We start from the raw sequence: 25,571 nt of genomic DNA, 5'->3' as shown, positions 1-25,571 counted from the left end.
AAAGGAGGGAGAAGCGGGACTGTCTTCTGGCTCTCCTCTCCTCCCTCTCTCCTATTTTTTTTTTTCATCAGTCTGTCTCTTCGGCTTTGTTTACAGCTGCTCCGTTGAAACGCAGCGCTGAAACCAGGTTCCGCTAAAAAACACCCGGTGGTTTTCAGTTTAATGGTGCGCGTCGGGGCTGCGCTCCAGCGGTCTGGTTTATAAACGCAGCAGCACCGACCGCTGCCCTCCCCCCTTCCCCCCTCCGCCTGCTGCAGGCCAGCGTGATGGATTGGACGGCCGTCGGGAGTTGTTTGTTGCGCAAACTATTCTTAGCCAGTGGGGTTGGGCGTCAACACGCTGCCTTTTCCCTTCTCTCCCACCTCCTGCTTTTCTTTTCATTCTTTTCTTTCCATCTATCCACTTACAGTGAGAAAGTATGTCAGGACTTACTCCCGGAAAATCCTCAAACACCTATTTTACAGGGTTCTAATGACACCTTATCTGCTCGCGTCTTGATAGCCTGTGGGCCCTGATTTAATCTTTTCCTGCCTGCACACGCGATGTGGATGTGAGCTGAGCAGCAGGTTTTAAAGCGTCTAAAACAAACACCAGCCCATTTATCATATTAACATAAACATATGACTATATATCCCACTAATGTAGGAGGCAGAAAGAAAGCTTTAGCGTTTTCGTGCAATTCTGAAGTTATGCGGGAGATAGTCCGCAGACACGCATTCTCCCCCTCAGCGTTTATCAGGTGCCTCATCCTGACTTTTGCCCCGATACAACCTCTTATCTCGGCCCTGTTGCTGCTCATTTCATCTAAAAATAGTCTAGGTAGAGATAGTACTGTCATAAAACGCTCGATCTCCAAGTTGCTGTTTTTTCCTTCCAGAGAAGCTCAGCAGATTTATGTGTTTATGATAGTTTTCTTTCATTTGGACAGAAACGCCGGTAAAGGTTTGAATGAGGGTGTTTTGTGTCCGCTGCTGTTATAGCTGTTGAGCTCTGGTTGAGCGCAGACTTTTCAGTGCAAGCGCAACACGATCCGCTTTTTGACAGCGGCACGCAGAGAAACGCGCTGAGGAAGGAGCGGTGTGATTTCTGAACAGCGTCCCCGTGCACTGACGAAACTCCTGCAGCTGAACACGTGGTCGTGCACACGTGCGTATACACCGTCTCGCTTGTGCCCACGAACTCTCACACAAGCTACCCGTTTCGCTTCCGACGCGGATGATGTTGACGGTGGACTGGCGGCGGAGCTGTGGCTTAGGGTGGTGGTGGGGGAGGATGGGACAGGGAGAAGCCGTGTCGAGGGGCCCACAGCAGGCTGATTAATGTGCCCCGGGTCACGGCAATAAAAGTGGCGTGCCAGCGAGGCGCAGAGGCGTTTTACTGCAATGATCGAGGGGCCGTGTTTCTCTGCAAAGCTTCATTTCCCCCCTCTTTAAAGCCTCTTCTCTCTCTCACCGTCTCTCACCGCACTCCTGTATGTGCTTGCTTACCACGGCTGCCCTTCAGAAAAAAAAGATTTTTATTTTTTTTACCGTAATTAGGGATCGAGTCAGAATTCAAAGTAAAATATTTCCCAAATCGTGAAAAGGGGATCAAATTTAAACAGTTTTTTCATCCTTTCATCTGTTTGATGGTTTTATTTCATTTTTAATCTTTTAGGGAAAAGCTGTTAAGATACCACATGACCCGTTAAGGGTCCGAAATACTTTGACATTTGCGCAATTAAAATCTTTGAAACCCTGTGTGTGTGTGTGTGTGTGTGTGTGTGTGTGTGTGTGTGTGTGTGACATTGTTTTTCAGGGCATTGTGATGTCACTCAGGCAGTAACGAACATGCAGGGTTGACGTCGGTTGCCACTGCTCTTTAAAAAAAAAAATCCTAGCTCTTCAGAAAGTTTCTGTACATTTGCTTTCGCAGCAGTTTAATTAAATTAGGCGTGTTTGGTTCTTTTCCCCCTTTTGAAATCGAACTCATCAGCACCCAGCTGAGAAAAGCACAGGTTTAGCAACCAGTTGTTGAATCTGTTGTCTTCAGAATTTGTTGCAGTAATGAATAATTGATAACCATCCTCTTGTAACTTCTCACATTTTCCCTGTCATTACAAAAATACAACAACAACCCTGTTGTACTCTGGTGCTTTAAGAAAATTCTAATCTATACTAAACAGAAGACATTAAAGGACGTTTCACACAAACGGGGGTCTTATGAAGATTTATTTTTCTTCTTCTTTTTGTCACTACCTCTGGGGTTTAAAAAAAGTTTCCTATTGTCAACTTAATTTTTAAAATTTGATTTATTTTTCAAATCTATGGTTTATTAAAAATTTTGCACAGTCGTCTCTTTTCTCTTGCTGCCTGATATTCTTTTTGTGTGCTTGTGTGTGTGTGCGTGTTCTGGTGTGAGTGTTTGTTGATCTGAAGCTCTGTGTTGGCGGGTGGTAAATGGTCTCCCACCGAATTGGTCTGTGATGCATAATCTTCCCTCGCTCTGCTGGCTGAGGCAGCCGAGGGGGCAGGTCAAAGAGGGCATAGAAAAACCAGTGTGTGAGGAACGTGACTGAATAGATGCAGCTTCACAGTGCACGTCTAGCCCAAGGGTGGGCAGGTTGGGGGTAACGGGAGGGGGATATGGGGATGGGGGAGATGTTGACAGATTAGAAGGGGTGGGAGTGGGGAGCCCACACTGTGCTTTCATCTCTAGCAAGCGCTTCAGTGGACAGTGCCATTTTGTTGCTCTTGCCTCGTTTCACTTGCACATCCCTGGACTGCGTTTAATCCCTGTTTAGCAGAGACACATTTGTTTAAGTCTTGGCAAGAATTAAAATGTGTTTCCTCTTTTGAAATTTTATGAATTCGCTTTTTTGTAATTGCTTGTTTGGTTTTTTTGCTTTTGCAGCAGCATTGCAACACAGCTGCGGTGCATGCTTGCATGTGTGTGTGCCTGTTTGTGAGTGTGTGTGACGGAGCCAAGACACTGACAGCTAACTGTTTGCTCATCTCCACAGGGCAACATCTGTTCGTGATGTCGATGCTGAGGCACAAACCAACCTGGAACTAAGACAAGGGAACCATATCGCACGAAACATGGCAAGTCCCCGTGCTCATCCCCATGTACAGATTGTACTCATTTGTCGCATAAGTCACTTTAGCAAAAACAAGCCAAGATTTTCTTTTTCAATCTTTAGTAGTATTTTTTCTTTTGTTTTTGTGCTGATGTCAGGATATATATATATATTTTTTTGTGTGCTAATAGATACTTTTTCCTTTGTTGCTGCAGGTGGATGCAAGGTTGACGCCCCTGGCAGCAATGGGGCTGGACCGAAGCACTCTTTTACACGATGGGCTTCATCTCCATGGTGGGGTTGTGTATCCAGGGATCAGAGCACTTCAGGCAGAGAAGGGCAGAGAGGCGCCTGCACTTCCACTTACTTATAACAGGGATGGACTCCCAGAACTCATCTATAAGCCTGATGGCCCTCTGGACAGTCGTAAGACGGCGAATGGATACCTAGGCCTCTATAAGGGCGCTCATCCAAGTCTCCACAAGCCCGTGTTGGTTCCTGGAGCCGAAGGTCTCGGCTTGGAACGCAGAGTAGGGCCTGGAGAGAAAGCATCTGAACTGGGCTTGGCAAGTGCTGGTGGCAGCTACCTCCGCATGCCATGGCTCAGCCCTTACCCCGAAGCGAGCATGTATCCCTTCATGGACACATCCAAGTATGCAGCTCTAAACATGTACAAAGCCTCTTTGCTCAGCCAACCCAACCCCTATCTTCCCCAGCACCTGGCCTATCCTTCTCTGTGTGCAGCCCAGGGAGGCAGTGTTACCCCTGCTGCAGCGGTCTCTGCTGCTGACAGGCTCTATTATATGCCTCCCTATCCTGCTTCACCCATCTCTTCACCCCTGGTGGCACCACCTATGAGGATTCCTGCAGTCACCGTGGCCCCAACATCACTGGTACACTGCCAAGACAAGGGGCTTGGTGTTGCACCTCCATTTGCACAGCAGCTTCACCAACCCTCACCTCTTTCTCAGCACCATCAAGCTTCTATAGACAGGGACCGCTCACCTAACAGGAGTATCAGACCGAGCAGACCTCCGTCCAGGAAGGGCTCTAGCAACAATATTAATACAAGTAGTATTATTACTAGTGGTATCAGTAGTCTGCCTACTGATTCCTCTCCTCGTGTTTCTTCTCGCCTGCCACAACCTCCCCTTCCTCCTGCTCTCATCGACAATTCACTGGATTTGCAAAGGCCGGTTGCCAGGATAGGACAACCGGTGTCGTCCACTTCCTCAATATCTGCCTCATCCACATCCGCACAGTCCATTCCTCTTACGTTCTCTGTTAGCAGCATGGCATCAGAGCAGCCCTCTCCTGCCCGACCCAGCCCCCACAAATCAAGGCCAAGAGATGGGGCCCCTGAACCCAGAAATGCAGGAGTTGAGAAAAGACCCAGCAGGTCTCCCTCCAAAGCCAGCTCTGAGAGACCAGCTCACCAACCACAGGCAACCAAAGACCCAGCAGAGAAGCCTTTGGATTTGTCTGGAAGAATGCTAGACTTTGGATTGCCCTCCAATGGATTCCCAGTTAAGATGGACACTTCAGGTCCACGTTATGGACTTCCCCCTAACAGAGAGCTCTTAAAAGAAAACCTTTCCCCTTCTCCCCATCCACATTGTGTGGTCAGCAGCACTTCTTCAAAGGTCTCAGACAGACCAGAGATGATCAGCACTTTACACTCCACCTGGGTCGTACCTAGTCCATCACCTTCTCACGCACAGCACACACCGGGCCTGCCCACCTCTCCGAGACCTAATACAGACCTGGGTCTTTCACAAACTAAAGGCTCTTCACCCTCTGTTATCAAAAATAAAGGTCTGGAGAGAGTACTCCCTCAGCAACGTAGCTCATCCTGTCCAAGGATAGAAGAGCCCAACCACTCCTCGACTCAACCATCTGGCACTTCTGTGGTCAACTCCAGGGCTCTTTCTCCCAAACATAATGGTGAGTGGGTCAAACACAGCCCCAGCCAGTCAGAACCTCCACCAGCTGCGGGTCACCACAGAGAGGGAACAGAGAAGCCCTCCCAGACCAGTAAGAGAGCTGAAACAACCCCAGATGTGCCATCTTACAAGAGGCACTGTGTAGAGAACGGTCATCCTCCTGGCCATCTTTACCTTCCACAGAATGAGGCTTATCTAAACCACAGCTTGGCTTATGCCAACAGATACCTACCTTACCCCATCACAGACAACATGACAATACATTCTGTGCCAATTGGAGGAAAAGGCCCAGTTTACCCTCACCCAGTACTGCTGGGCAGCAACAGCCTTTATCCAACCCACCTGGCAGCAAAACACCCTTTACCATACCACAATCTCCCTGGTCCAGGAGGAGAATATCTCACTTATAACTCACAGGAGATGGCCCATCCCTTGATGCAGACACACTCTGACAACAAGCTGGCAGAAAGGGCAGATGCAACACTGAAGTCCCGGGGACAGGAGAAATCTCGGGGAACTGTTGAAGAAGGTGGAAACCACAGAGATAACAACAGTGGGAAAGAGATAGGCGAAGGAAACCAAATGAAGCCTGACAGGGAAGCTGGAGCACAAGGACAGTGTGGCAGTCAAAGCAAACACCCCTCTTCCTCTTTAACATCCAGAGAAAAGATTGTCTGCATTGACCTTGTACACTCAGACACAGATATGGAGACTACACCATCAGGCCACAAACAACATTCTGCCGAGACCAGCACCAAGGCTTCCCAAAATGAATGTTATCATAGTAACCAAAATCTCACAAAGACTGAGTATGAACCAAAACACCACCTTTCCCTTCCTTATCCAAGCCACTCCAGACAGAGTCCTAACCTTAAGCCCAACCACAGTGACAGACAACCAGAAGCTCCCTTTGGGAGAGCAGAGGTTCCCCAGGACACTGGCTGTGCTGGGGCAACATCTAGCATATCCCCAGCTTCTCCGTGCCTGGTTGCCCAAGCAGAGGAGAGCTGTGAGGAGCAGAGCCCCAGCCCAGACCTTGAAGACCAAGATCAGAGCACCTTGCGCTGTGCTCGAACATCAGGGGAGCGCAGCTCTGGTAGGGACAAAGGGGACAGGGGGGACAGCAGAATTTCTCGCCTTACACAACACTGCACAGATATGGTGAAGAAATCCGACCTGGAAAAAGTCCCCAAGAGAGAGACTGAAAAAGAAGACAGTATTGTTGACCTGGGGGAGTCTCAGGGAGAAGGGGATGAGGAAGAAGACGGTAGCCAGACTTCATCTAAAAACTCTCGTAGATCCAGCCTGGCCAAAAGGATTGCTAACTCCTCAGGCTACGTTGGCGACCGCTTTAAATGTGTCACCACTGAGCTATATGCTGACTCGAGCAAGCTGAGCCGTGAACAGAGAGCTCTGCAGGTAAGGCTGCAAACAACTGTGCACGTTTGTGTATACATGCAATACGTAATGAACTGGGTTTAAGATAATTGATGGGATGGGGAGAGGTTGTTATGAGCAACTTTTCTTATGTGCAGACATTTCAGACATACTTTGATTTCTAACATCCACACAGGAATAAAACCTCAAAGGCCACTCTCAGTTTTCCCCTGCTGCAATATTCAGATCAGCCTATAGAGCAAACCTTGCATGGAATTGGCATACTTTGCATACAATATAATTGCTGTCACGCTACTGTCCTGGCCGTAGATTTGATTGTCCCTTTATAGTTTATCATTGTCTTAGGGATCTGGCCAGTCGAGACCCTCCTTAATGGGGTGGCAGTTCAAAGGTTAACCAGAGCTGCTATCTTTGTATGTTGATTAGTGAGCAGCCATTGTAAAGGTTATTTCTGTGCGTGTGTGCGTGTTTGTGTCTCCGTATGTGCTTGTCCTTGTGTGACTGCCTTGGGGCTAAAGCATGTTAGTGCTGAGTGTGCTAAAGAGACATGTACAGTAGTTTGGGAGAATGACTGTGGCACCCTCACAGTTCACACTGCCTTTGGCTACGCTTAACCCCAAGGTTAGGGCCAGTGGAGGGCTTGCAGTGTGCTTAACAACCAACAGCTGCCCTCTTCAGGGTTTCTCTAAGGCTTTCTGCATGCCCCCATCTGCCATTCACTATCCTCACCCAACCCACCTCCCTCCAATGGCCTGTCCTGCCTGGTTGCTGTCTAAGGTCATAATTCTCCTCATCCCCGCTCCCGCCATTGGCTAAAATACCAGCCCTCCTAACAAAGATCACATGACCTCTATAAACATACTATTACAGTAGTATCACCTACATTTAGCTATTATCCACTGTCATTCATACATGCACACTGAGCTATTCATTTCAAACTGTTTATGTCTTTTGGGGTTGCCTTTTGCTCAATGCTGAGCACAGAAACACAAAGACACACTATGCTATATTATCCACTGGCTCAGGGGCAGAAATGTTAATAGGTTGCACATGTCTGTCTATGTTGTGAATGCACCCTAGAAAACTGTGGTTTTTGTCTTTTGTCATGCTTGTCAATCCACAGCTGCAACTCAAAGCTATCAAACACTGGATTTCTGGATGCGTAAAAAAAAATCAGATGTGGTCTGCTTGGATCACCCCCCTGCCGCCAAAAAAAGAAAGCAAGCAAGACAGCTGAAACTGAATTGGTGTCATCAATTATACCTCAAATGCCCGTGTTATTTCCATTCAAATTTTCCAATTTGTCACTGGTGCAGTTCAGAGATTATTTGATGGTTTTGATGCAGTGTTAATTGACCTGTTGATTCACTTTAATTTGATTGTTATTTTTGTTGGGATTGTGGCTACCTGTTCTGTGCAAAAGAAACATGTGGAGAAACGTAACGTAAATTCATTTATTTAAAAAAAAAAGAAAAAGAAAAAGATGAAATGCTGGACAGATATATTGAGCCCCCCCCCCCCCCCCCGTTCTAATTGCTTAGATGGAAGTCATATCACGAGAGGGGAGTAATATAAGTCAACCTGCAGCTAACTGGGAGGTCAGTTCTTTACATTTCTTATCACATCTGCCTCTGACGGGCTCTGTCTCCTTTGTACTGTGTATCGCTGCACACTTCTTTTTTTATTTTTCCCCTCCCCACTCCCTTCTTTCCTTCTTCCCTCCTTTTCATCTCCTCTCTCCGCCTCAGGGCTTAGATGTATATGTTTCCAAGCCATGTTTATGTTTCAGGAAGGGAGAAGCCAGGATTTAAGCCCCAGAGCGCATGGACTGACAGTGGCTGCAGTAGTCTAACCTGTGTCTTGACGCCGTGCTTGTGATTTATCTGTCCTCCTTTGTGTCCTGCGTGTATTTGTGTGCGTATGTGTGTTGTGAGTGTGTGTGTGTGTGGGGGGGGAGTGGGGGGAGGTTAATTCTTTTGGCATATTCTTCTTTTGTTTTTTAAGACGATGTGATTTCTCATGCTTTTTTTTTTTTTTTTGCTTGTGTAGCTGTTGAGGCCAGATTTAGGCTTAGAGAGGTGCGTGTGTGTGCGCGGCATGGGCAGATGATGAGTGGTTTTCATGGGTTTTCTCTGCATTTTTGTGTGTGTATGCACAGCGGGCAATGATGCGGTTCTCGGAGCTGGAGCTGAAGGAGAAGGAGGGCAGCGGTGTGTGTATGACTGCCTCGGCAGCAGGACGGGAGCTGGCAGACGGCCAGTGCGGAGAGAGAGTGCTGGAGTACTGCCAACACACCACCAGGCAGGGAGAGAGGGAGGGTGAGTAACCCAGCACCACACACACACACACATATACACAAGGCATGCACACACATACATGCAGACACTCTGCAAATGAACACTCACAAAAAAAAGGGACACGCACGCAAACAATAGGAGCGTACACACTCGCTCTCATGCACTTGCAGCAAATGCTGAGGCAAGACCGGGTCACTCTAAAAAAAGACACTCTTCCACTCACACACAGAGACACAGACACACACACACAAGCGTGTCCGTGTGTGCACGCACTTTTACACAAGCTAGGCAGCGCAAGCCAATGAGCGGGCAAGAGAGACAGCGAGGGGGAGTTTTATTTTCAAGAAGCCTTTTGTGCTTATCTGCGCAGAGAGACGATGGCGAGGGGAGGGCAATGGGGGAGAAGAAGGGGCAGGGAGTGCGTGAGTGAAAGCTGTGGTGGGGGGGGGGGGGGAGTTGGTGGGTGAAAGCGGATGGGAGAGCGCAACGGAAAGAGCGGGGTGGGGTGGGGAGCGGGGTAGTTACATTGGCTGGCAGCCCAGCTGTGTGTTGGAGCGAGGCCGCAGCTGACGTGTGAGCCTAATTATGGCATGGAGAGAGACAGAGAGGGAGTCGACGACGAGAGAGGGGAAGGAAAAGGGGGGGGGGGGTAGAGTCACGCTCTGTGTGAGAAGGGCGTGGTGCGGTCATGGAGGGGGGGGCAGGGAGATGACGAAAAGAGGGAGAGGGAAGAGGGATGGGAGTCACCATGCACAACATGTGCGCAGGATGTTTTCGTGCCTCTCTCTGCTGGAAGTGTGCACGGCTGCACTGAACCATCAGGCCGCTGGCTCGGCTCGCATCAGATTAAAAAGTCTTTACCTCATCAAAGTTTTACTGCCTGTCTTTAAAGCAGAATAAAAGCGGGCTGGTGTTTAACTGGCATTCTCGCTCCGTCAACCCCCACCCAACCACACCTTGTGTCACCCTGTTTCCCTGCTTGTTTTCTGTCTGAAATCTCTTCCCGTGTGTCTGCACCCTTCCCATCATCTTATGTTTATATTTCCTCTGTTCGCTTCATGTCCCCGTCTTCTCTGCTTTGCTCAGGTGTCCGGCCGGCATACACAAACAACAGAGTTCCAGTCCTTCAGAGGTGTGGAGGGCAGAGGGAGCCTTTATCCCATCCTCATGAAGCCCAAGATGGGGCCAGAGGTCCGGGCCAAGGAGGGCTAAAGGATGGTGTCAGGAAGGGGATGAAAGAGTGCGAGGAAGGTCACTGTATGCCACCCACACTGACGCCATCAAAGGGCTTTCCCGACGAGAGGACTAGCCCTGGCTTTGGGGTCACCAGGAAACGCCCCCTTGGCCTCAAAGCGGAGGACGAGGACACAGAGATGGAGGGAGAAAGGGTGATCCACTTGGAGAAAAGAGCCAAGCTTTGTACGGGTGAGAATTTCACAAACAAGCGTGCATCTCGCATGCCTCAAATAGCATCCCCCTTCTGCTCTTCATCCGCTCTCCATGCATCCTTAGAATTCCGCCCAGTTAGTTTTCCTTCACCGTGTGATGCCGAGCACCGTTTCATCCCTTGTTCTTTTTTTAAAAAAATCCCACTTTTATAATCACTACTTCCATCCCAATCAATTCCACCTCACATCCGTTCCATCACAACACGCTCTTCCTCCCCTTTCCTGCTCTCTGTCCTGTGTTTCGCTCTGTGTGGCAGCCAGCTCTGAGAAGTGTTTAATCCTGCCTTTGAGTGGAGTGCGAGAGAAGCGACGAAGAGGGACAGCTATTCCCTCTGTCTCTCTCTCTCTCTCTCTCTTCTTTCAGCACTGCCGTTCCTTCGCTGTGCTTACCCACCCTCTTCAAAGCTGCTCTTTTCTTCTCTTTTCATCTCCTTTCTTTTTTCCCTCATCTGTTTGGGTTTCCTTTTTATTTCTTTTCTCGCTGGCATGCGGTATCGTGCTTGTTCTCCTCGGCACTGGCAGACGAGTCAAATACCCGTCCCCTGTGAATTTCATGGGGGAGAACCCTCCCTCTGCTTTTCCAGCCTTTATTGCTTTGTTTCTCCACCCGACTCTTGACTTCTCTCCCCTTTCACTCCGCAATCTGTCTGCTCTACATCCTGCTCCCTGCCTCTCTTGCCTGGGTGTGTGTCATATGTAAGGCTTAGATGGGGTTTTACCAGCCATAAGAATGTCCTGATTAATGGCCTTTGTTCTCTGTGCTCTGTAGCTTGCATGTCAATATCTACAGTAGTTCTGCACGTTGCAGACGGTGACAATGACGGCTTTAGAAAGCAGAAAACCTTTTAATCCAAATGTCAACTCAGAGACACTTAGAAGAAATCTTTTAAGTAGCTCATAATGCACTTTTCAGACTACCTAGCGTTTTTTTTTTTTTAAAATGACCTTTTTATAATAACCGAGGCTCGAGAGCTTGCTCTTCACATCTTTGCATCGAGGTTTAAACGCAAAAACCATCAAACTGTTGCGTTTCAAGCAACATTCTGTGTTTGTGTTCATCTGCAGACGAGCGTGAGAAAGCCAGTGCGGACGACGACGACGACGAGGAGGTGCGGAAGCTTAAGGTCTGCATAGAGCTCAAGGGACTGCGACTCAGCAAGCCCGCCGCGGGCGCTGCTTCACCTGATGGGTCTCAAATCAAGCAAGAGAGGGCATGGCCTCAGCCCCGATTGGTTAGCCCTACCCAGGGCCTGCGCGAGCGCAAGATCAGGCCCGGCGAGCACGAGGACAGAGCCGCGGCGCAGAGAAGCGAGATCAACAGGAAATGGGGCTGCGAGAAGCTGCCTAATGGTAAGAGTGAACCACCAGCCGTACAAACCGCCGAGTTCAGCTAGGGTAACGGAAATCTATCTTTGGCTCACGTTTCACTTTCTTGTTGAGCAGTCTGTCTTTAGGGGATTTCCCAAAAGCTGTCAGGGAGCACGAGGGGGGGGGGGGGGGGGGGGAGATTCTTCCTCTTGCCAGGGTAAAGGCTTGAGGAATCAAAAAAAAGGGGGGACGCAGAGAACCACAAGATAAAATGCCTCTCACCACCCTCCCGGTGCGCAAAGATTTAGGCTTTTTCTTTCATGTTCAGCTGATCTACAGCGGGGTCTCTGTGAGGACGATTAAAAAGCAAATGAGGGGAAGTGGCTGGTGGAGGTATGTGTAGGCAGGTGGAGTGTGACTAATGTGTGATCAATGATTTTCTTTTTCTTTCCCCTTTGTTGGGTGTGTGAGGTAGAGGGGTCTTACTAAAGCCAGGGCTTTCCCTTATGAGAAATGCAAAATGGCGTCTCCGAGGCAGAAGAGAGAATAAAAGAGCAGTGGAGAGATTAAAGGAAGTGAATAAAGCAGAAGAGGGTTTGAGTATTTTTCTGTAGAAACCACAGACCATTACTGGGCACTGATTCTTTTTTTTCTTTTTTTTAAATAATATACATTTATTTAATTACCTCTCACCTCTCATGACTGTGACAACGGTTGTGTTGATAATGACTGTGGTTATTCCACTGTGTCTGTGTGTTGTTTTTTTCTTTTTTTTCCCCTTCAGAAAACCACTAGTCACATGAAATGCATGAATCTGCCTGTTAAGGATATTGCATTGTAAAAAGCTGTTGTCTCTGCAACAAATTGCTGTTATTAAATTGTTATTCTAAAAGTTGTACTGCAGCAGAAATCAGACCTAGACCAGATCGCCAAGTAGATTAAAGCGGGTTTGCAACGATCCTTAGGAGCAAATGTATTTCCAATAAGCTTTTCGACATTGAGGTTTCAAGGGCAGCTTTTTTATTTTTGTGTAAATATGTACTATAAGAGGCTGAAACCAGACAGTGCCACATTTGTTTAAGGAGATTACTCCTAGCCGTGTCCTTGCTGCAGTGAAGAAGTGCACAGGAATCACTATAGCGGTGTTTATGCGAGCTTGCGTGCGAGAGTGTGTGTTTTTTATTTATAATTTTTTTTTCCCTGGGCAAGCAGGCATGCTGCGCTCCCAGACAGCTCTGTGTGCTCATTAATAAACCAACAGAGGGTGAGAGATGGCCTTGCAATACTTTCCTATCCTCGCACTCGCTCACTCTGCCTTCCTCTTTTCCTTCTCCAGGAGTAGCTGCTGCCGTCGCTCCCCTCCCCCCCAGCCAGCTGAAGGACAGAGCGCACCCGCCGAACCCCTTCTCAGGTGACCGTGGCCTCAAGGAGTCCAGGAGGGGCCCCCCCTCTCCAGCCCCAGAACAGTCCGTGGGAGGCACCCCTCCCCTCAAGGTCCGTCGCCATAGTGACACGGACAAACCCAAGGGCAAGCGGCCGTGCAAGACCAAACACACCAGCCAGAGGGAGCGGGAGAGGGAGAAAAGGAAAGAGGCAGCCGCCAGCAGCCCGGGCCAGCGTTGCGGGACTGAGCTGGGAAAAGCTGAGGATGACAAGGTGAGTGCGACCAAGACGCAGGCGTCTGGATGTTTGCAGCGGCAGACTCTGTTTCAGTATGCCTGTTGGCGCCTCTGATTATGCAGCTGGGGACGGGAGGGAGGGACTGAGGAAGGAAGTATGTTTACAATGTTTAGAGGACTGCTGGAGCTTTGACCTCCCCGCGCCCTCAGCGGCTCCCTGCGGAGGGCCCCGCATGCATGTGTTTGTGTCTCTGGCCTTAATTGTCGAACGCGTGTCATCTTTTTGTGTGTGTGTGTGTGTGTGTGTGTGTGTAGGTAGGTGAGAGACAGGGGTGCGAGTGTCTGCGTGTTCGCAAGCATTCAAAAACCCTGGAGCAATTATATATCACACTCACTCCTGAACACAAAGCTACACACACGCACACTTTCTCGCACTCGCACAATGAGGAATGTGGCAGCTACGACTGAGCGTTTGAAACGCCGAGTTCAAAAGGAGGAGGGAGGGGGGAGAGCACGGGGGAAAAATTGAGGGGAAAAAAAAAAGAAAAAAGAAGGCGAGTCGTTTTCCGCCCGTGCTGCTCTCCTCCCCTGCTCCTCCTCAGCCTGACAGCTGCTTCGACATGGAATTCCACTGAGAGGGCTCGCAGTGTTCGCACACACTCAGTCAGACACGCACACACTCAAGCAGGCAACTCCCTCTCTCGTGTGTTGTGTTCAGAGGGCTCTGTTGGTTTAGCAGTTAAAGAAAAGTGGCGTGCCAACCTGCACTGTTTTAGGGCGTGAAAGCTTTGTGTGTGAGTGTGTGTGTGTGTGTTTTCAGCGATGCATAGCGTATCTCCCAGACACAATAGTCATATATAAACACAGATGTTGTTGATAAAAAATCAATCTGAGTGTGTATATATAGAGTAGGTATGCTGTTAAAGAGGTAGTTTGGAAGTCATGTGAGGATAAGTGGGGTGGGGGGGTCTAAACACATGGCTTAAGAACAGATTTGAGCTTCAAATTTCAGTATGAATTTTGGGCCCTGATTTGAATACTTAAACCACCTTTTTAATTGATTCTCCTTTTAACTTATTTTAAAAAGTGGATATCATTTCCTGTGCATGGATGCACATTTTAATTTCCCTCCGTGCGCGTGTGCGTAGTCTCATCCCTGTCCCCTTGGATGCTCGTGCTCGTGTGTGTCTGTCAATGTCCCGTCTGCTTCGTGGCAGGGACTGTAACGCTCTCTCCCCATCTCTCACTCTCTCCTCAGCTGAGTGAGCAGTGCAGCGCTCCGAGGAAGAGAGCCGCTTCTCCTAATCATTATCCCTGCTCTCCAGTCAAGCCCTGCTCCCCCACCGCGCTCTGTCCACCCTCCCTGCAGCTCCAGGCTAATGACAGAGCGGGCGGTGTTCCACCAGAGCCGGCGGGCTTGCACAGAACCCCCCCTGCCGAGCCCTCCGTGGTGCGTCCGATCCCGCCAGAGGCTCGTCGGCTGATTGTGAACAAGAACGCCGGGGAGACGCTCCTTCAGAGAGCAGCACGACTGGGCTACGAGGTAATAGGCTTCAGTCGAAGTCATCCTCCCTTCTTATCTGCTTTCTCTCTTCGCAATTTACACCCTCAGACTTTGTCTTTTCCAAATCTCTCGCTTTCTCTCTCCCTTCTTAAATTGAGCTCATTTTCTCCACCTACTTTGTTCCTGTCTGTGACTCTGCCAAACGTCGCTTTACTCTTTTTTTTTTTTTTTTTTTTTTTCCCCTTCTCAGAGTTTTTGAGATTCTTCTTTCATCTGTCCTATTCTTCCTCTTCTTCCTTCTTGTATGATTTCCTCCTATTTCGCCCTCACTCGCGATTTCTACTTCACATGCTCCATCTTTTCGGCTCGCCCGCTCTACTCTTTCTCTCTCTCAGGTTTCCGCTCTCTCCCTCCCCCCCTTTCCTCTCAGCGCTCTCTTTCTCTTCCTCTCTTTGTGACTCAGATTGTCGTTGGCACCCCTCCTCTTCCCCACAAGTGCGCACACACACACACACAGCCTCCCCTCTTCTCGCCTCGCTCCGCTCTCACATCTCATTAATTTTCCGTGAGGCGAAGTGTGACACACACCCCGGCGCGCACACACGCACAGAAACGAGCACGCGCAGGCAGCATGAAGGGATCGGTGGGATCATTATGCGCAGACTGATGCTTGCTGCCTCTCCGTAGCATCGGGAGATTTTTTTTTTCTTTGCTGCCGATCATTTGCTCCTAAACCAGATCCTCATTCTCCCCACACGCAAGAAAGAATGAGACTTGTGTATATTTTACCGACTCTTTCTCGCTCTCTCGCAACTCCCATTGCTCCGAAAGCTTTTAATTAAAGTTGGATGGCCCGCTCTCTCGTTCTCCCTCATCCCCCATGTTTCTCTTCGCGAGCCTAAACGTTTCTCCCCCTTGTTGACAGATGTTACAAATTGATTTATTGATCTGAGTAGTTTTAATGCTACTTGAGCTGCGGATTCCTGCTCTCTCAGTGTGTGTGTGTGTGTGTGTGTGTGTGTGTGTGTGTGTGTGTGTGTGTGTGGGCGCCTGTATGCGTGTCCACTCCTTCGGTATCTCCTTTGATGCCGCCTGTGTGCGTGCGTGATAATTTTTATCACCAGCAGAGGAATCTTCTCAGAAACTGTAAATAGGTGTGGGTTTCTTTTGTTGCTCATTCATGAGTTGCTTTATGGTTGTGTGTGTGTTTGGACACGTTTATGATGATGAGGTACGTGCGCGCGCGTGTGTGTGTGTGTCAGTGATTATGTGTGTGAGTCTGAATGGGAGAGAGCGAGAGTGTGAATGAGAGGTAAGCACTGGGAGTATAATCGCGTTCTAATGGCCCTCTAATGTGCCGTGGTGACTGTGGTTAGCAGTGGCGGTGGCTGTTTTTCTCCCTGGCTCGCTCGCTCTCTCTCACTCACACACACACACTCTCACACACACAGATACACGCGCACGAACAGGGTGCAGCGCAGCAGCAGGGTTCAGTCAGCCGTGCTGGAGAGAAGCTGGCTCGTCTCTCTGATTTATGCGTCTCTCTCGAACGTTTTTTTTCCCTCCCTCTCCTTCTTTTTTTTTTTTCATTCCCCCTTCGCATTTTTCCCTTCCTGCGCTCTGCATGTGGAGAGGGAATGAAGGAGGAGGGAGGAGAAAACCTGAGACTACACAAACAAGGCACTGACCGCTGCGCAAACAACCCCCTCTCTCCCACCCTTTCTTTCTCTCTCTCTCTCTCTCTCTCTCTCTCTCTCTCTCTCTCTCTCTCTCTCTCTCTCTCTCTCTCAGGAAGCTCGTCTCTCACTGCCTGTGTGCGATAAGCCTGGGGCAGGCCCCTGGGGCTCCCACACATGCACACACAAGGACGTGCTCAGGAACACACACACCAACTATGCATAAGGCCTAACACACACACACACACACACACACACACACACACACACACACACTTGCATACAAGCCTGTAGATGCGTACAGCGCTTGTCTCACGCTGGTGTTTAAGCGCCGCGAGCTCTGGGCTTATCACATGCAGGCAGAGAGATATGAGGGCCTGCGAGACGGAGGCACGCACACGAACACAGCTCACATGCCGATTATGAGCATGCGACGGAATACGTGCGCACACGCACGTTCTGACCCAGTAAGCACATGCACAGGCATCCTGACATGTTTCTTCTCCATATGCCACACAGACAAGGCGACTCTCGGCGTTCGCTATCGCACACCCACATAGACCTGAACATGCAAATTCAGTGTCTCCTCATGCACGCACAAGCCACTAAATACACTGCTGCATCTTTTTTGTGTGCGTGTTTGTGTGTAAATCGGCACATGCAGGATGCAGAATCACTTCATGCATGCGATTTTAGCACACATGCACTTCTCCATGCTGTTCTCGCTGCCCGGGCCGACACTGTGCATATTTCACGTTCATTTAGTTTTGCAATCCGTGCCTCTGCACATGAAAGCCCACTCTCTCTCTCTTTCTCTCTCTCTCTCTTCCTTCCTCCCTCACTCCCCTTTTATTCTCTCGCTCTCCCTCGCTCTCCGAGCATTTGAAATGGTAATGAGCAGAGATTCTGCGGATGTCTTCATCCCTCTAGTGCTGGGGCTCGGGGCCCCTCAGCTCTCTGCCCATTGAAAGCTCAGATAAAGGTGCAATCTGTCATTTATTCTCCCCATGAATCGCTTCTGATTTTTCCTCCTCAAATCCATGTATGATCCAAGCAAAGAGGAAAAAACTGGATTGCATTTTAAGTGCATAGTTGGACCAGAAAGCGTGATGGAAAAACTTGGAAAATGAAATCACTGTGATCAGTGGTTTTTGTGGTAAAGTACATCCACAGTGACTTAAAGTTCAGCTTTGACCGATGGCAAGCAGTCCCGACAGTGCTGACCTTTGATGGAACTACAGACCAAAAAGTCCAAAATTTAACACGTTATCACACTAACTGTATTGCATTTCATTAAACAGACTAATACTGCACATCTCTTTAACTAAACAATTTTAAGCTGAGGTCGTTAGGGTCGTTAGCTTACTCGTCGCAGGCCAGCTAGCTATGACAACTGCTTTGGCGGGTTCGCACCATCATGTTGTTGGGTAGTAGCAGTATCGCTTGCTAACTAGAGCTAGTTAGCAAAAGATTGCTAACTAGCTTCGGACGTAACATCAACGTTTTTTGCAAACTTACATTTGCACTCTGTCATCTTCTGATCCAACGAAATACCAATAGCTACTAATCTCTGAGTGACAAAGGATTATGCTTTCCGTATCCACAAGCCTGCTTGGGTCCAAGTAATGTAAATTTCATCATCAGACGGTGAGTGTGAAGTTCCGTGGGGACGTCTGCGTCTACCTGCTTTTGGTGACTGCAAGGAGAATTTACATTACAGTGCAGCAGCTACGCATGCTCACAAAGTGGTGGACTTCAAAGAAGCATAAAGCAGGGGTTATATTTCCGAGTCTGCTTGGGACTTGACGTAAATTTCATCATCAGACGGTTAGCATGAGGGTCTGAGGATTCAGTACAACTCGACTGAAACGAGACGAGTCGCCCCCTGCTGGTTATTAGCAAAACATTTATGTCTAATATACAGAATATGGTAAACAATAACACAACTGTAAACGGTTATTGCAAGACCATTCGCATACCACAGGGTATGCATGTGCAGCAGGCAACGGCACAACAGGATTGACGAAATTCAAGACAAGGTTTCGTTTTTCCGCCTGGACTACCAACGAGGTGGAAGGTAGAAGCGGCAACAAGAAAACCAAAACAGACTTTGCGGTGTTGCAGAGAAAATGTAAGGACAGTGGCAGGACCATTTTTCATCGTTAGTAAAAGCCACTGGCATTGGCACAAGAAGGACGACCTCAAAAGAAAAGTACGCAAGCTTAGCTGTTATGGTTTGATCAGTGAACGCGGGTGTTGCGTTATCATTGTTTGTCCAGATTAAAACAATATCTCATTATTTTTACACAAAGGTTGGGTCAGCAGAGCTTCCATAGGTTTATTTTCGGGGCTCTTAAACCGGCCGAAGATTTTGGACAGCGGATGTGAAAGCAGAAGTTTTAAAATGAAACTGGATTAGTGTGGACGTACCCATTTAAAAGACACCTGTGGAGAAGCTTTAATGTGCAGGTTACTGATGAGAATGGGACATCCTCCTGTTTTTCATTCTTCTTTTTAAATTGGCTTAAATAGCATATGTGTGGCTGAGTGTGAGATGAAGTCTGACTGACATCATGAGTAGTTGCATACTGAGGCTTCCCGTCTCCCTCCAGCGGTGCCATTCTAGGAGGGCCGGGCTTTCACGCACACTTTACACATGCACTCAATCATCCGCACATTTCACTTTTCTGAGCACGCACAAACTTTGCTGCCTAGACTTCATCATTCAAAGGAAAGCCACTCGTGCATCTGCGCACGTGATTCATCTCGACATGACCACATGTGCTGTATGCGAGGACTCTGCGAGCCGCGAGGGGTTAAATGTCTGAGTGATGCATTGATTGCAGGCGAGCGCAGGGAAGCATTCTAGAGAGGGAGATTAGAGGACGGAGCGAAAGAGCGAGAGGAGGAGGAGGGGAGGGGTGTCTCATTTTACTGCGGAGGAGTGCGTGTGTGTGTGTCTGTCTGGCGGGAAGCCGGGGCTCTCATGCTAAGCTCCTCGCTCTCTCCCAGCGATATTAAACACGGCTCCGGAGGTTTAGCGCTACGCCTCCTCCACAGCCACACACAAAAAGGCACACAAGCGCACAGACACAGACCGAGGAAAGCTGCATATCAACACTCTCTACCCGTCAGTCTCTCTAACACTTGCTCTCATTCACTCGCGCGCGCGCGCACACACACACACACACAGCAAGTGGAATCCCCCAGAGGGGAGCTTGAGCACAGTGCTCCTGAATCTCTCTCCAGCAGGCAAACAGAGCGTTGGCAGTGAAAGAAAACCAGTTGGAGCGTCTCTCCACCTTCCCTCATTTCTCTCTCTCCCTCTTTTTATTTTGCACTTCTTCCTTGCCTGCTTTCCCTCTTCCTTCTCTTTCTCCATTATCTCTCCCGCCTCTCTGGCTCGTCCGATCGCTCGCTCTATCACTCCTTTCACCCCTCCCCGTTTTCACACCGCCACCCACCACCCCTTCATCTCTTGTTATTATCAGCTGCAGCCCAGAGGACTGCCCCGGCAGATTTCATCCACAGATTCATTTATCTGTCATCTGTCGGGGTGTTGCCTCTCGTCTGTCCCGTTCCGCGTCCTCTCTAACCCTCTGCTCGTCCCTCTGTCAGTCTGTTTTCTCTCTCCGCTTGCCTTTCCTTCCCTCTTCCTCCCTCCAGCCACCCTGTTCTGAAAGCGCGAGTGAGAGAGAGATAAACACTTGGACTAGATGGCAGCCTAGAATTAGCATAGAAATGGAAGTTTGGAGTCATTTCCCAGGTTCAGATGAGCAGCTCTGCTCCCCTCGGCACAGGACTGTCAGCAGGACAGGGTATGAATGTGTCTGGATATAAGAGTCACGTGTGTGTGTGTGTGGTTACAGTTGGATCCATAAGTTTAAAAAATCTATATATTTATATATAATTTTGCTTCTATATACCACTACAATTGATATGAAACATAGCAATAAAGATGTAAATGTATGCAGCTTTAATTCAAGGGGTTTTAAGACAAATATTGTGTTAATGTTAACGAGTTCAAGCTATTTTTTTTCTATATTTCTACGTGACATTTCCATTTTCACAGGCTCAAAAGTGAAAGGACAATTTACTGGTGTCGTGGAGACGGGCCACTCGTGGTCACAAAACTGCTCATTTCATGCGAATTTAAGGACATATTGGATTTCAAAGCTATTTTAACGTCTGGATATATCTATTTGGGTTTACAAATACTAGTAATAGCCAGTGCCACACTAAGTTGCCTATCCAAAAGGGCACAAACTAACAAAAAAAAGCACACTTGTCTGACTCGAACGGGCCCTGTATCGACACACTTTTAGGCTGCTTTCTGTCTCTCTGGCTCGTCTCTGTTTAATGGCAGCAGACGCTGCTCCAGTCCAATAAAAACCAGTCTGACTACTTAGTGCTGGACCTCCAACTGTCACAGCCCTAGACCAGAGAAAACGCTTCCAGCTCTTGAGCGGCGCTATCAAATCTCTTTGTTCCGCTTCCATTATGCTGTGTTCAGAGCCCAGCCATTGTAACTGGCTGCCACAGCAGCGTCCAGGCCCAACCATGCCCCACACACACACACACACACACACACACACACGTGCATGAGGAGAATCTGGCAGGCTAAATACAGTTGAGTCACACTTGGTCTCCTCGATGTGTTTGGCGCCAGCTCCAGTATTATGGAGCATTTGTGTGCGAGCGTGTATGTTTGTCCAGCACAGGAAACACACTCAGTTCCTCCTTTCCTTCATTTTTCTCCCTCAGGAACCGTAAAGGGAAGGACTGTTTGCGCATGCATCTGACTTGTGTGGCTGCTCTCGCAGTGTTTGCTTCGCAGATGCTCACACACTAAGCCCTGCTCTCTTTGTTGGCTCTTTTTTTTATTTTTTTTAGGAGGTTGTGCTGTACTGTCTGGAGAACAGAGTGTGTGAGGTGAATCACAGAGATTACGCCGGTTACTGCGCGCTCCACGAGGCATGCGCCCGCGGCTGGCTCACCATAGTCCAACACCTTCTGGATTACGGGGCTGACATCAACTGCAGCGCTCAGGACGGCACCAGGTAAACGAACTCTTTCATGCACGTGCACACTCGATCACAAACACCAACGGTTACATAAACACCCCTCTTAGGAAAATGCAGAAATGTAGGGATTTTCTTTTTTTGGTTTTACATGAATTCCCGAATAAAGAAAACCAGGGCTTGGCCATCAATAAAGTGACGCGAGCTTTCTCATAACTAAAATTTCTGGGATTTATTTTACATTATTGTACAAGAGCAGTGATTTGGCTGATTAGCTGCACTTTTGGAAAGGGAAGGCTAGTACTTTCATTGCAGTGTTATTAAAATTTACACTGGGGGGTCTGTTCTAAGAAACTGTGCTCAGGTCTTACAGGAGTATTGCCCATGCAGTTTTGCTTTTGAGATTTGCAGCATCTGCAGTAAGAACAACAGTAGTCTTATAAATCTGAATTTCATTTTACTTTATGTCTCGCTACGTCTGAGTTTAGGGAAAATCTAAAAAAGGAAAATATAGATCGTTCTTGTAAGTTTGATCAGAAGTGAATTCCCAAAAATATCCTCCACACCATGTATAAATTTTATCCATAGATTTTGAAGGATATGTGGATCCGAGTTTAAAATATTTTCTGAAGAAGGTAAAGAAGACATTTCCCTCTTATAATTTTAATTTGATATGTATTTGTAAAGATATGATGCAAAATGCAATTTCCCCCCTAATATCATCCTGGAAAACCACTCCAATAGTTAATCAATGAACTTACTTCCCTGTGTGTGTAGACCGATTCACGATGCCGTGGAGAACGACCACCTGGACGTGGTGAGAGTCCTGCTGTCTTATGGCGCCGACCCCACCTTGGCAACGTATTCTGGCCGTGGCCTTCTCAAGATGACCCACAGCGACAGCATGGAGCGCTTCCTCACTGGTAAATGTGATTTTCTTACATATGAAAGAAAGAAATTGACATTGAGTCCTTGACTTCAGATTCTTACATTTGAGTCTCATTTTGGCACGTGTGATAGATGGCTTGCAAACAAAGCCTTCTGAGTTAGGCCATCATATGTAGGAATTATCTGCAATATGAAGAAAGACAAAACGGATCTTAACAAAAAAAAGGTTACTTAATACCTAATTTAAGATCCTTATTAAAATTGCAGTGTAGTAAGAGCTAAAGTTGGTAGAATGTTTCTTCTCTCATGCAGACAAAATGAAATGCAAAAGCCACAAAATTTGAATATTAATGTGCCTTTGACCACAGATCATAAAACTCAGCAATGCTAGAAAAGGGAAATAAAAGCCAACGCGAAGCAAGGATTTCTTTTTCAAAAAACACACACGCACACACAAAAAAACAAAAACCAGAAGGCACACCGGAGTGTGGCCATCAAAAGGTGAGGCAAGGGTAAACTGTTAAAGAGATCGGTCACGAGCCCGGTTCCCGAAAGCTCCCATCTTGGCTTGTTCGCTGTTTGCTGTTCTTTCAGCGCTCTGACCTCTGTGCAACCTGTTGGTGTGAGGCCCCCTCCGCAAATCCTCCCAACTACAGCTCGACACGTCCGTCGCTGTCATCCCCGTCTCCCCTCCAGCGACCTCCCTACCCCTCCTCTCCCCCTCCCTTCCTCCCTCGACCACCTGTTAGACAGGGAGTCTGAGCCCGCCAGGGTGCGTGCTGCTGCCTCTGAGCTCCTCTATCTGGTTACTTAGCAACGGCAACTGTGTTTGCTCAGCGTACGTGCGGAAATGGGCTTTGCTCTGGCTAGAGACTCTGCTTTTGTACGTGTGCATGTGAGCGCCTGTCTTTTCACAAGGCTGCCACGCTACAGTCTGACGTGTGTGTTGTGAGGGCTTGATGTTTGTACTCGGGTTGAGTCAACACGAATCTGTGCACAGGAGGAGGAGGAGGAAATGAAAGCACACACACACACACACACACACACAAACAGGCTCACGTTTCCCCTGTAGCCAGCTGCTTGGCATTACCTGAACTAGTTAAAAGCTATTGCCTGAGAGACACTCGGGGGCTCGTAGCGAGCAGGAGAGACGATCGCGGAACGGAGGCGAAAATAAAACAGGTGGCAGGAGGAGGTTTATGCGAGTAGGTAGACGCCTGCGAAAGCTGGTGCTGAATGTTGAAGAGAACGCGGGTGGATGGATCGATGTCGGCAGGGAGATCGAGCACCGGAGAAAATGAGCGAGTGCAAGCGATTGCTGCCCTCCCTCCACCTGGTCCCACTCATCTGGAGGCCGTTAATCCCTCCAAACACACGCCAGACGCCCCACGCCTCAGCACTGGCACAAAGCCCAGCTCTCACTCTGCAAGTGTGTGCGTGCGCGCGCATGTGCTGAATACACACTTTGCTCTCGCTGGGTGTGCTTATCCAGCTCCCTCTGCCTGTTTGTTTCCATCGCTCTGTGTGTGTGTGCGCACTCGGCGACTGTGTGTGGTTCTTGTTTGATTCCTGGCAGCAGTCTGCAGGCCTGCTCTGCACTGAGCCAGCTCTAACCCAGCAGAGACAGCCACTCTCCTCCCCCGTGGTAGAGCCGCTGGCCCCTGACCATCAGCCTTCCCGTCCTCCCCTCCTCCCCCCAAAAACATTTGCTCTGTTTGTTTCTCTTTTCTCTCTTGACACTCCCCCTCACCCTCCTCCTCCTTCTCTCCTCTTTTTTTTCCTGCGCTCTTTATCCATTTTTCTGCTGTATTCTCCAAGGGCAATTGTATTTGCCTCGTTGCCTGTCCCCAGGGCTTTGGCTCTTGAATAACAGGCTTCGCTCCTCTCCTCTGTCCGTAGATTATTTTGCCGACCTTCAGGGCCGCTCAGATGACGACCCAGGGCTTTATTGGGAATTCTATGGCAGCGCTGTGTGTGGTGAGTACTGATCAGCACTCTGCGTGTGTCCTTTAGTGCTTACAAAGTCTTTATTTTTAAACATCATCAGTGTCTGTACGTCGCACTGGCCTCTTTTAGGCAAGGCAGCTTTATGGTAATGTTGACGCTCACTAAAAAACGATCCGTGCTTTTCCTTTTTTCTGTGTCCAGAGTCTACTGAAGAGGGCGGTGTCTATGACATTTTAGCAGACGCCCCAGGTCCAGATGATGAAGATGAGGATGATAAAAGGGAGGTGTTTGAGTTCGAGTTCTCCGACCGACCTCTTTTGCCTTGCTACAACATCCAGGTGTCCCTCTCCCAGGGGTGAGCATTATTCTCAAAAGCAGATTACATTTTCAACTCTGTTTTTTCCTAAATTCCTAAACGTCTGTTAATTATTCTCTTTCAGGCCAAAAAACTGGCTGCTATTCTCCGATGTGCTCCGTCGGCTGCGGATGTCCGCTCGCGGTTTCCGGCAGGCCTTCCCTCACATGGAGGTGGTGACGGTAGCGGAGGCGGAGTTTTACCGGCAAGCATCTCTGTCCCAGCTCTTCTCCTGCCCAGAAGAGCTGGAGGGCTTCCATCCCGACAGCAAGGAGCTGCTGGACCTGGTGGAAGACAGCGCAGAGCTCGCAGCCCTGCTGGGCTCCACGCTGGAGTTTCTGGACGACCGCTGGGATCACCCCGGTGACAAACTCAAGGACAAAATCAAGGCTGTGGAAAAGTTGGGCTCATCCTGACCCTTTGACCCACTGAACCTTGATCATTATCGACTGCAGTTTGCTTTAGAACCGAGCAGGGGTTATGACGATATGCCTTAGCCTGACCTTTAGTTCCTGCGCTTCGGCCTGACTCTGGACCAGCACTGGTGCACTGTACAGATGGACTGACCTACTGGCTGATGGGCTGCTGAAACATTTCCCTCTGTTAACTGAGGATCAATATATTTGTGACTCAATAGACTTAATAATGGTCTTATTTTTATAAATTAATATATGTATAAATAAATAAATATATATATATATATATATATATATACATAAATAAATATATAATATCAAGAGATTTTTTTTTTTTTGCTCACACGCCCCTCTGAAAGATTTTGTATGGCAACAGAGCGTAAGCGTGTTGTCAGCAACTGGATGCCGTGCGTGAGCGCGCGGCACATTGCGCATGTGTGTAGTTGTACAGAATAGTACCGAGGCTGTGCTATTGAATGTGGTATCTGTGTTTATAGGAAGCACATGATGTCCTGTTTTTCTCCCCCCAGCCATCCCCTCCTCAGACTTTAGTGCTCGCTTGAGCCTCAGGGGCTTTTCTGTTGTTGTTGTTTTTTGGGGTTTTTTTCTGGATGTTCAAATGTTGCTTCCTGTTTAGTCTGTAATTTAACATGCAAACTACAAAATTGTATAATAAAGTTTTAAGATAATGTT

General features: G+C 48.4%; 1 protein-coding gene across 3 annotated transcripts in view; it reads left to right on the top strand.

The window, feature by feature from the left end:
• The window catches only part of bcor (BCL6 corepressor), a 31,781-nt gene extending 6,607 nt beyond the window's left edge, over positions 1–25,174 (top strand). For 2 of the 3 annotated variants that reach the window (XM_080902798.1, XM_080902796.1), the window contains 13 exons: positions 3,002–3,083; positions 3,274–6,420; positions 7,941–7,997; positions 8,558–8,717; positions 9,783–10,121; positions 11,210–11,494; positions 12,789–13,108; positions 14,330–14,614; positions 21,145–21,311; positions 22,050–22,195; positions 24,060–24,137; positions 24,309–24,462; positions 24,548–25,174. In XM_080902798.1, coding sequence (XP_080758924.1) covers positions 3,081–3,083; positions 3,274–6,420; positions 7,941–7,997; positions 8,558–8,717; positions 9,783–10,121; positions 11,210–11,494; positions 12,789–13,108; positions 14,330–14,614; positions 21,145–21,311; positions 22,050–22,195; positions 24,060–24,137; positions 24,309–24,462; positions 24,548–24,878 — 5,472 coding nt within the window. In that variant the 5' untranslated portion in view covers positions 3,002–3,080 and the 3' untranslated portion in view covers positions 24,879–25,174. The remainder of the gene's footprint in view (positions 1–3,001; positions 3,084–3,273; positions 6,421–7,940; positions 7,998–8,557; positions 8,718–9,782; positions 10,122–11,209; positions 11,495–12,788; positions 13,109–14,329; positions 14,615–21,144; positions 21,312–22,049; positions 22,196–24,059; positions 24,138–24,308; positions 24,463–24,547) is intronic. The other variant, XM_080902797.1, reaches the window with a different exon arrangement.
• The last annotated feature ends 397 nt before the right edge of the window (positions 25,175–25,571 follow it).

The sequence above is a fragment of the Rhamphochromis sp. 'chilingali' genome (genome assembly GCF_963969265.1).
Source record: "Rhamphochromis sp. 'chilingali' genome assembly, chromosome: 14".
NCBI lineage: Eukaryota > Metazoa > Chordata > Actinopteri > Cichliformes > Cichlidae > Rhamphochromis > Rhamphochromis sp. 'chilingali'.
Note: the sequence above shows the minus strand (reverse complement) of the source record. Positions and strands in the feature narration are given on the sequence as shown.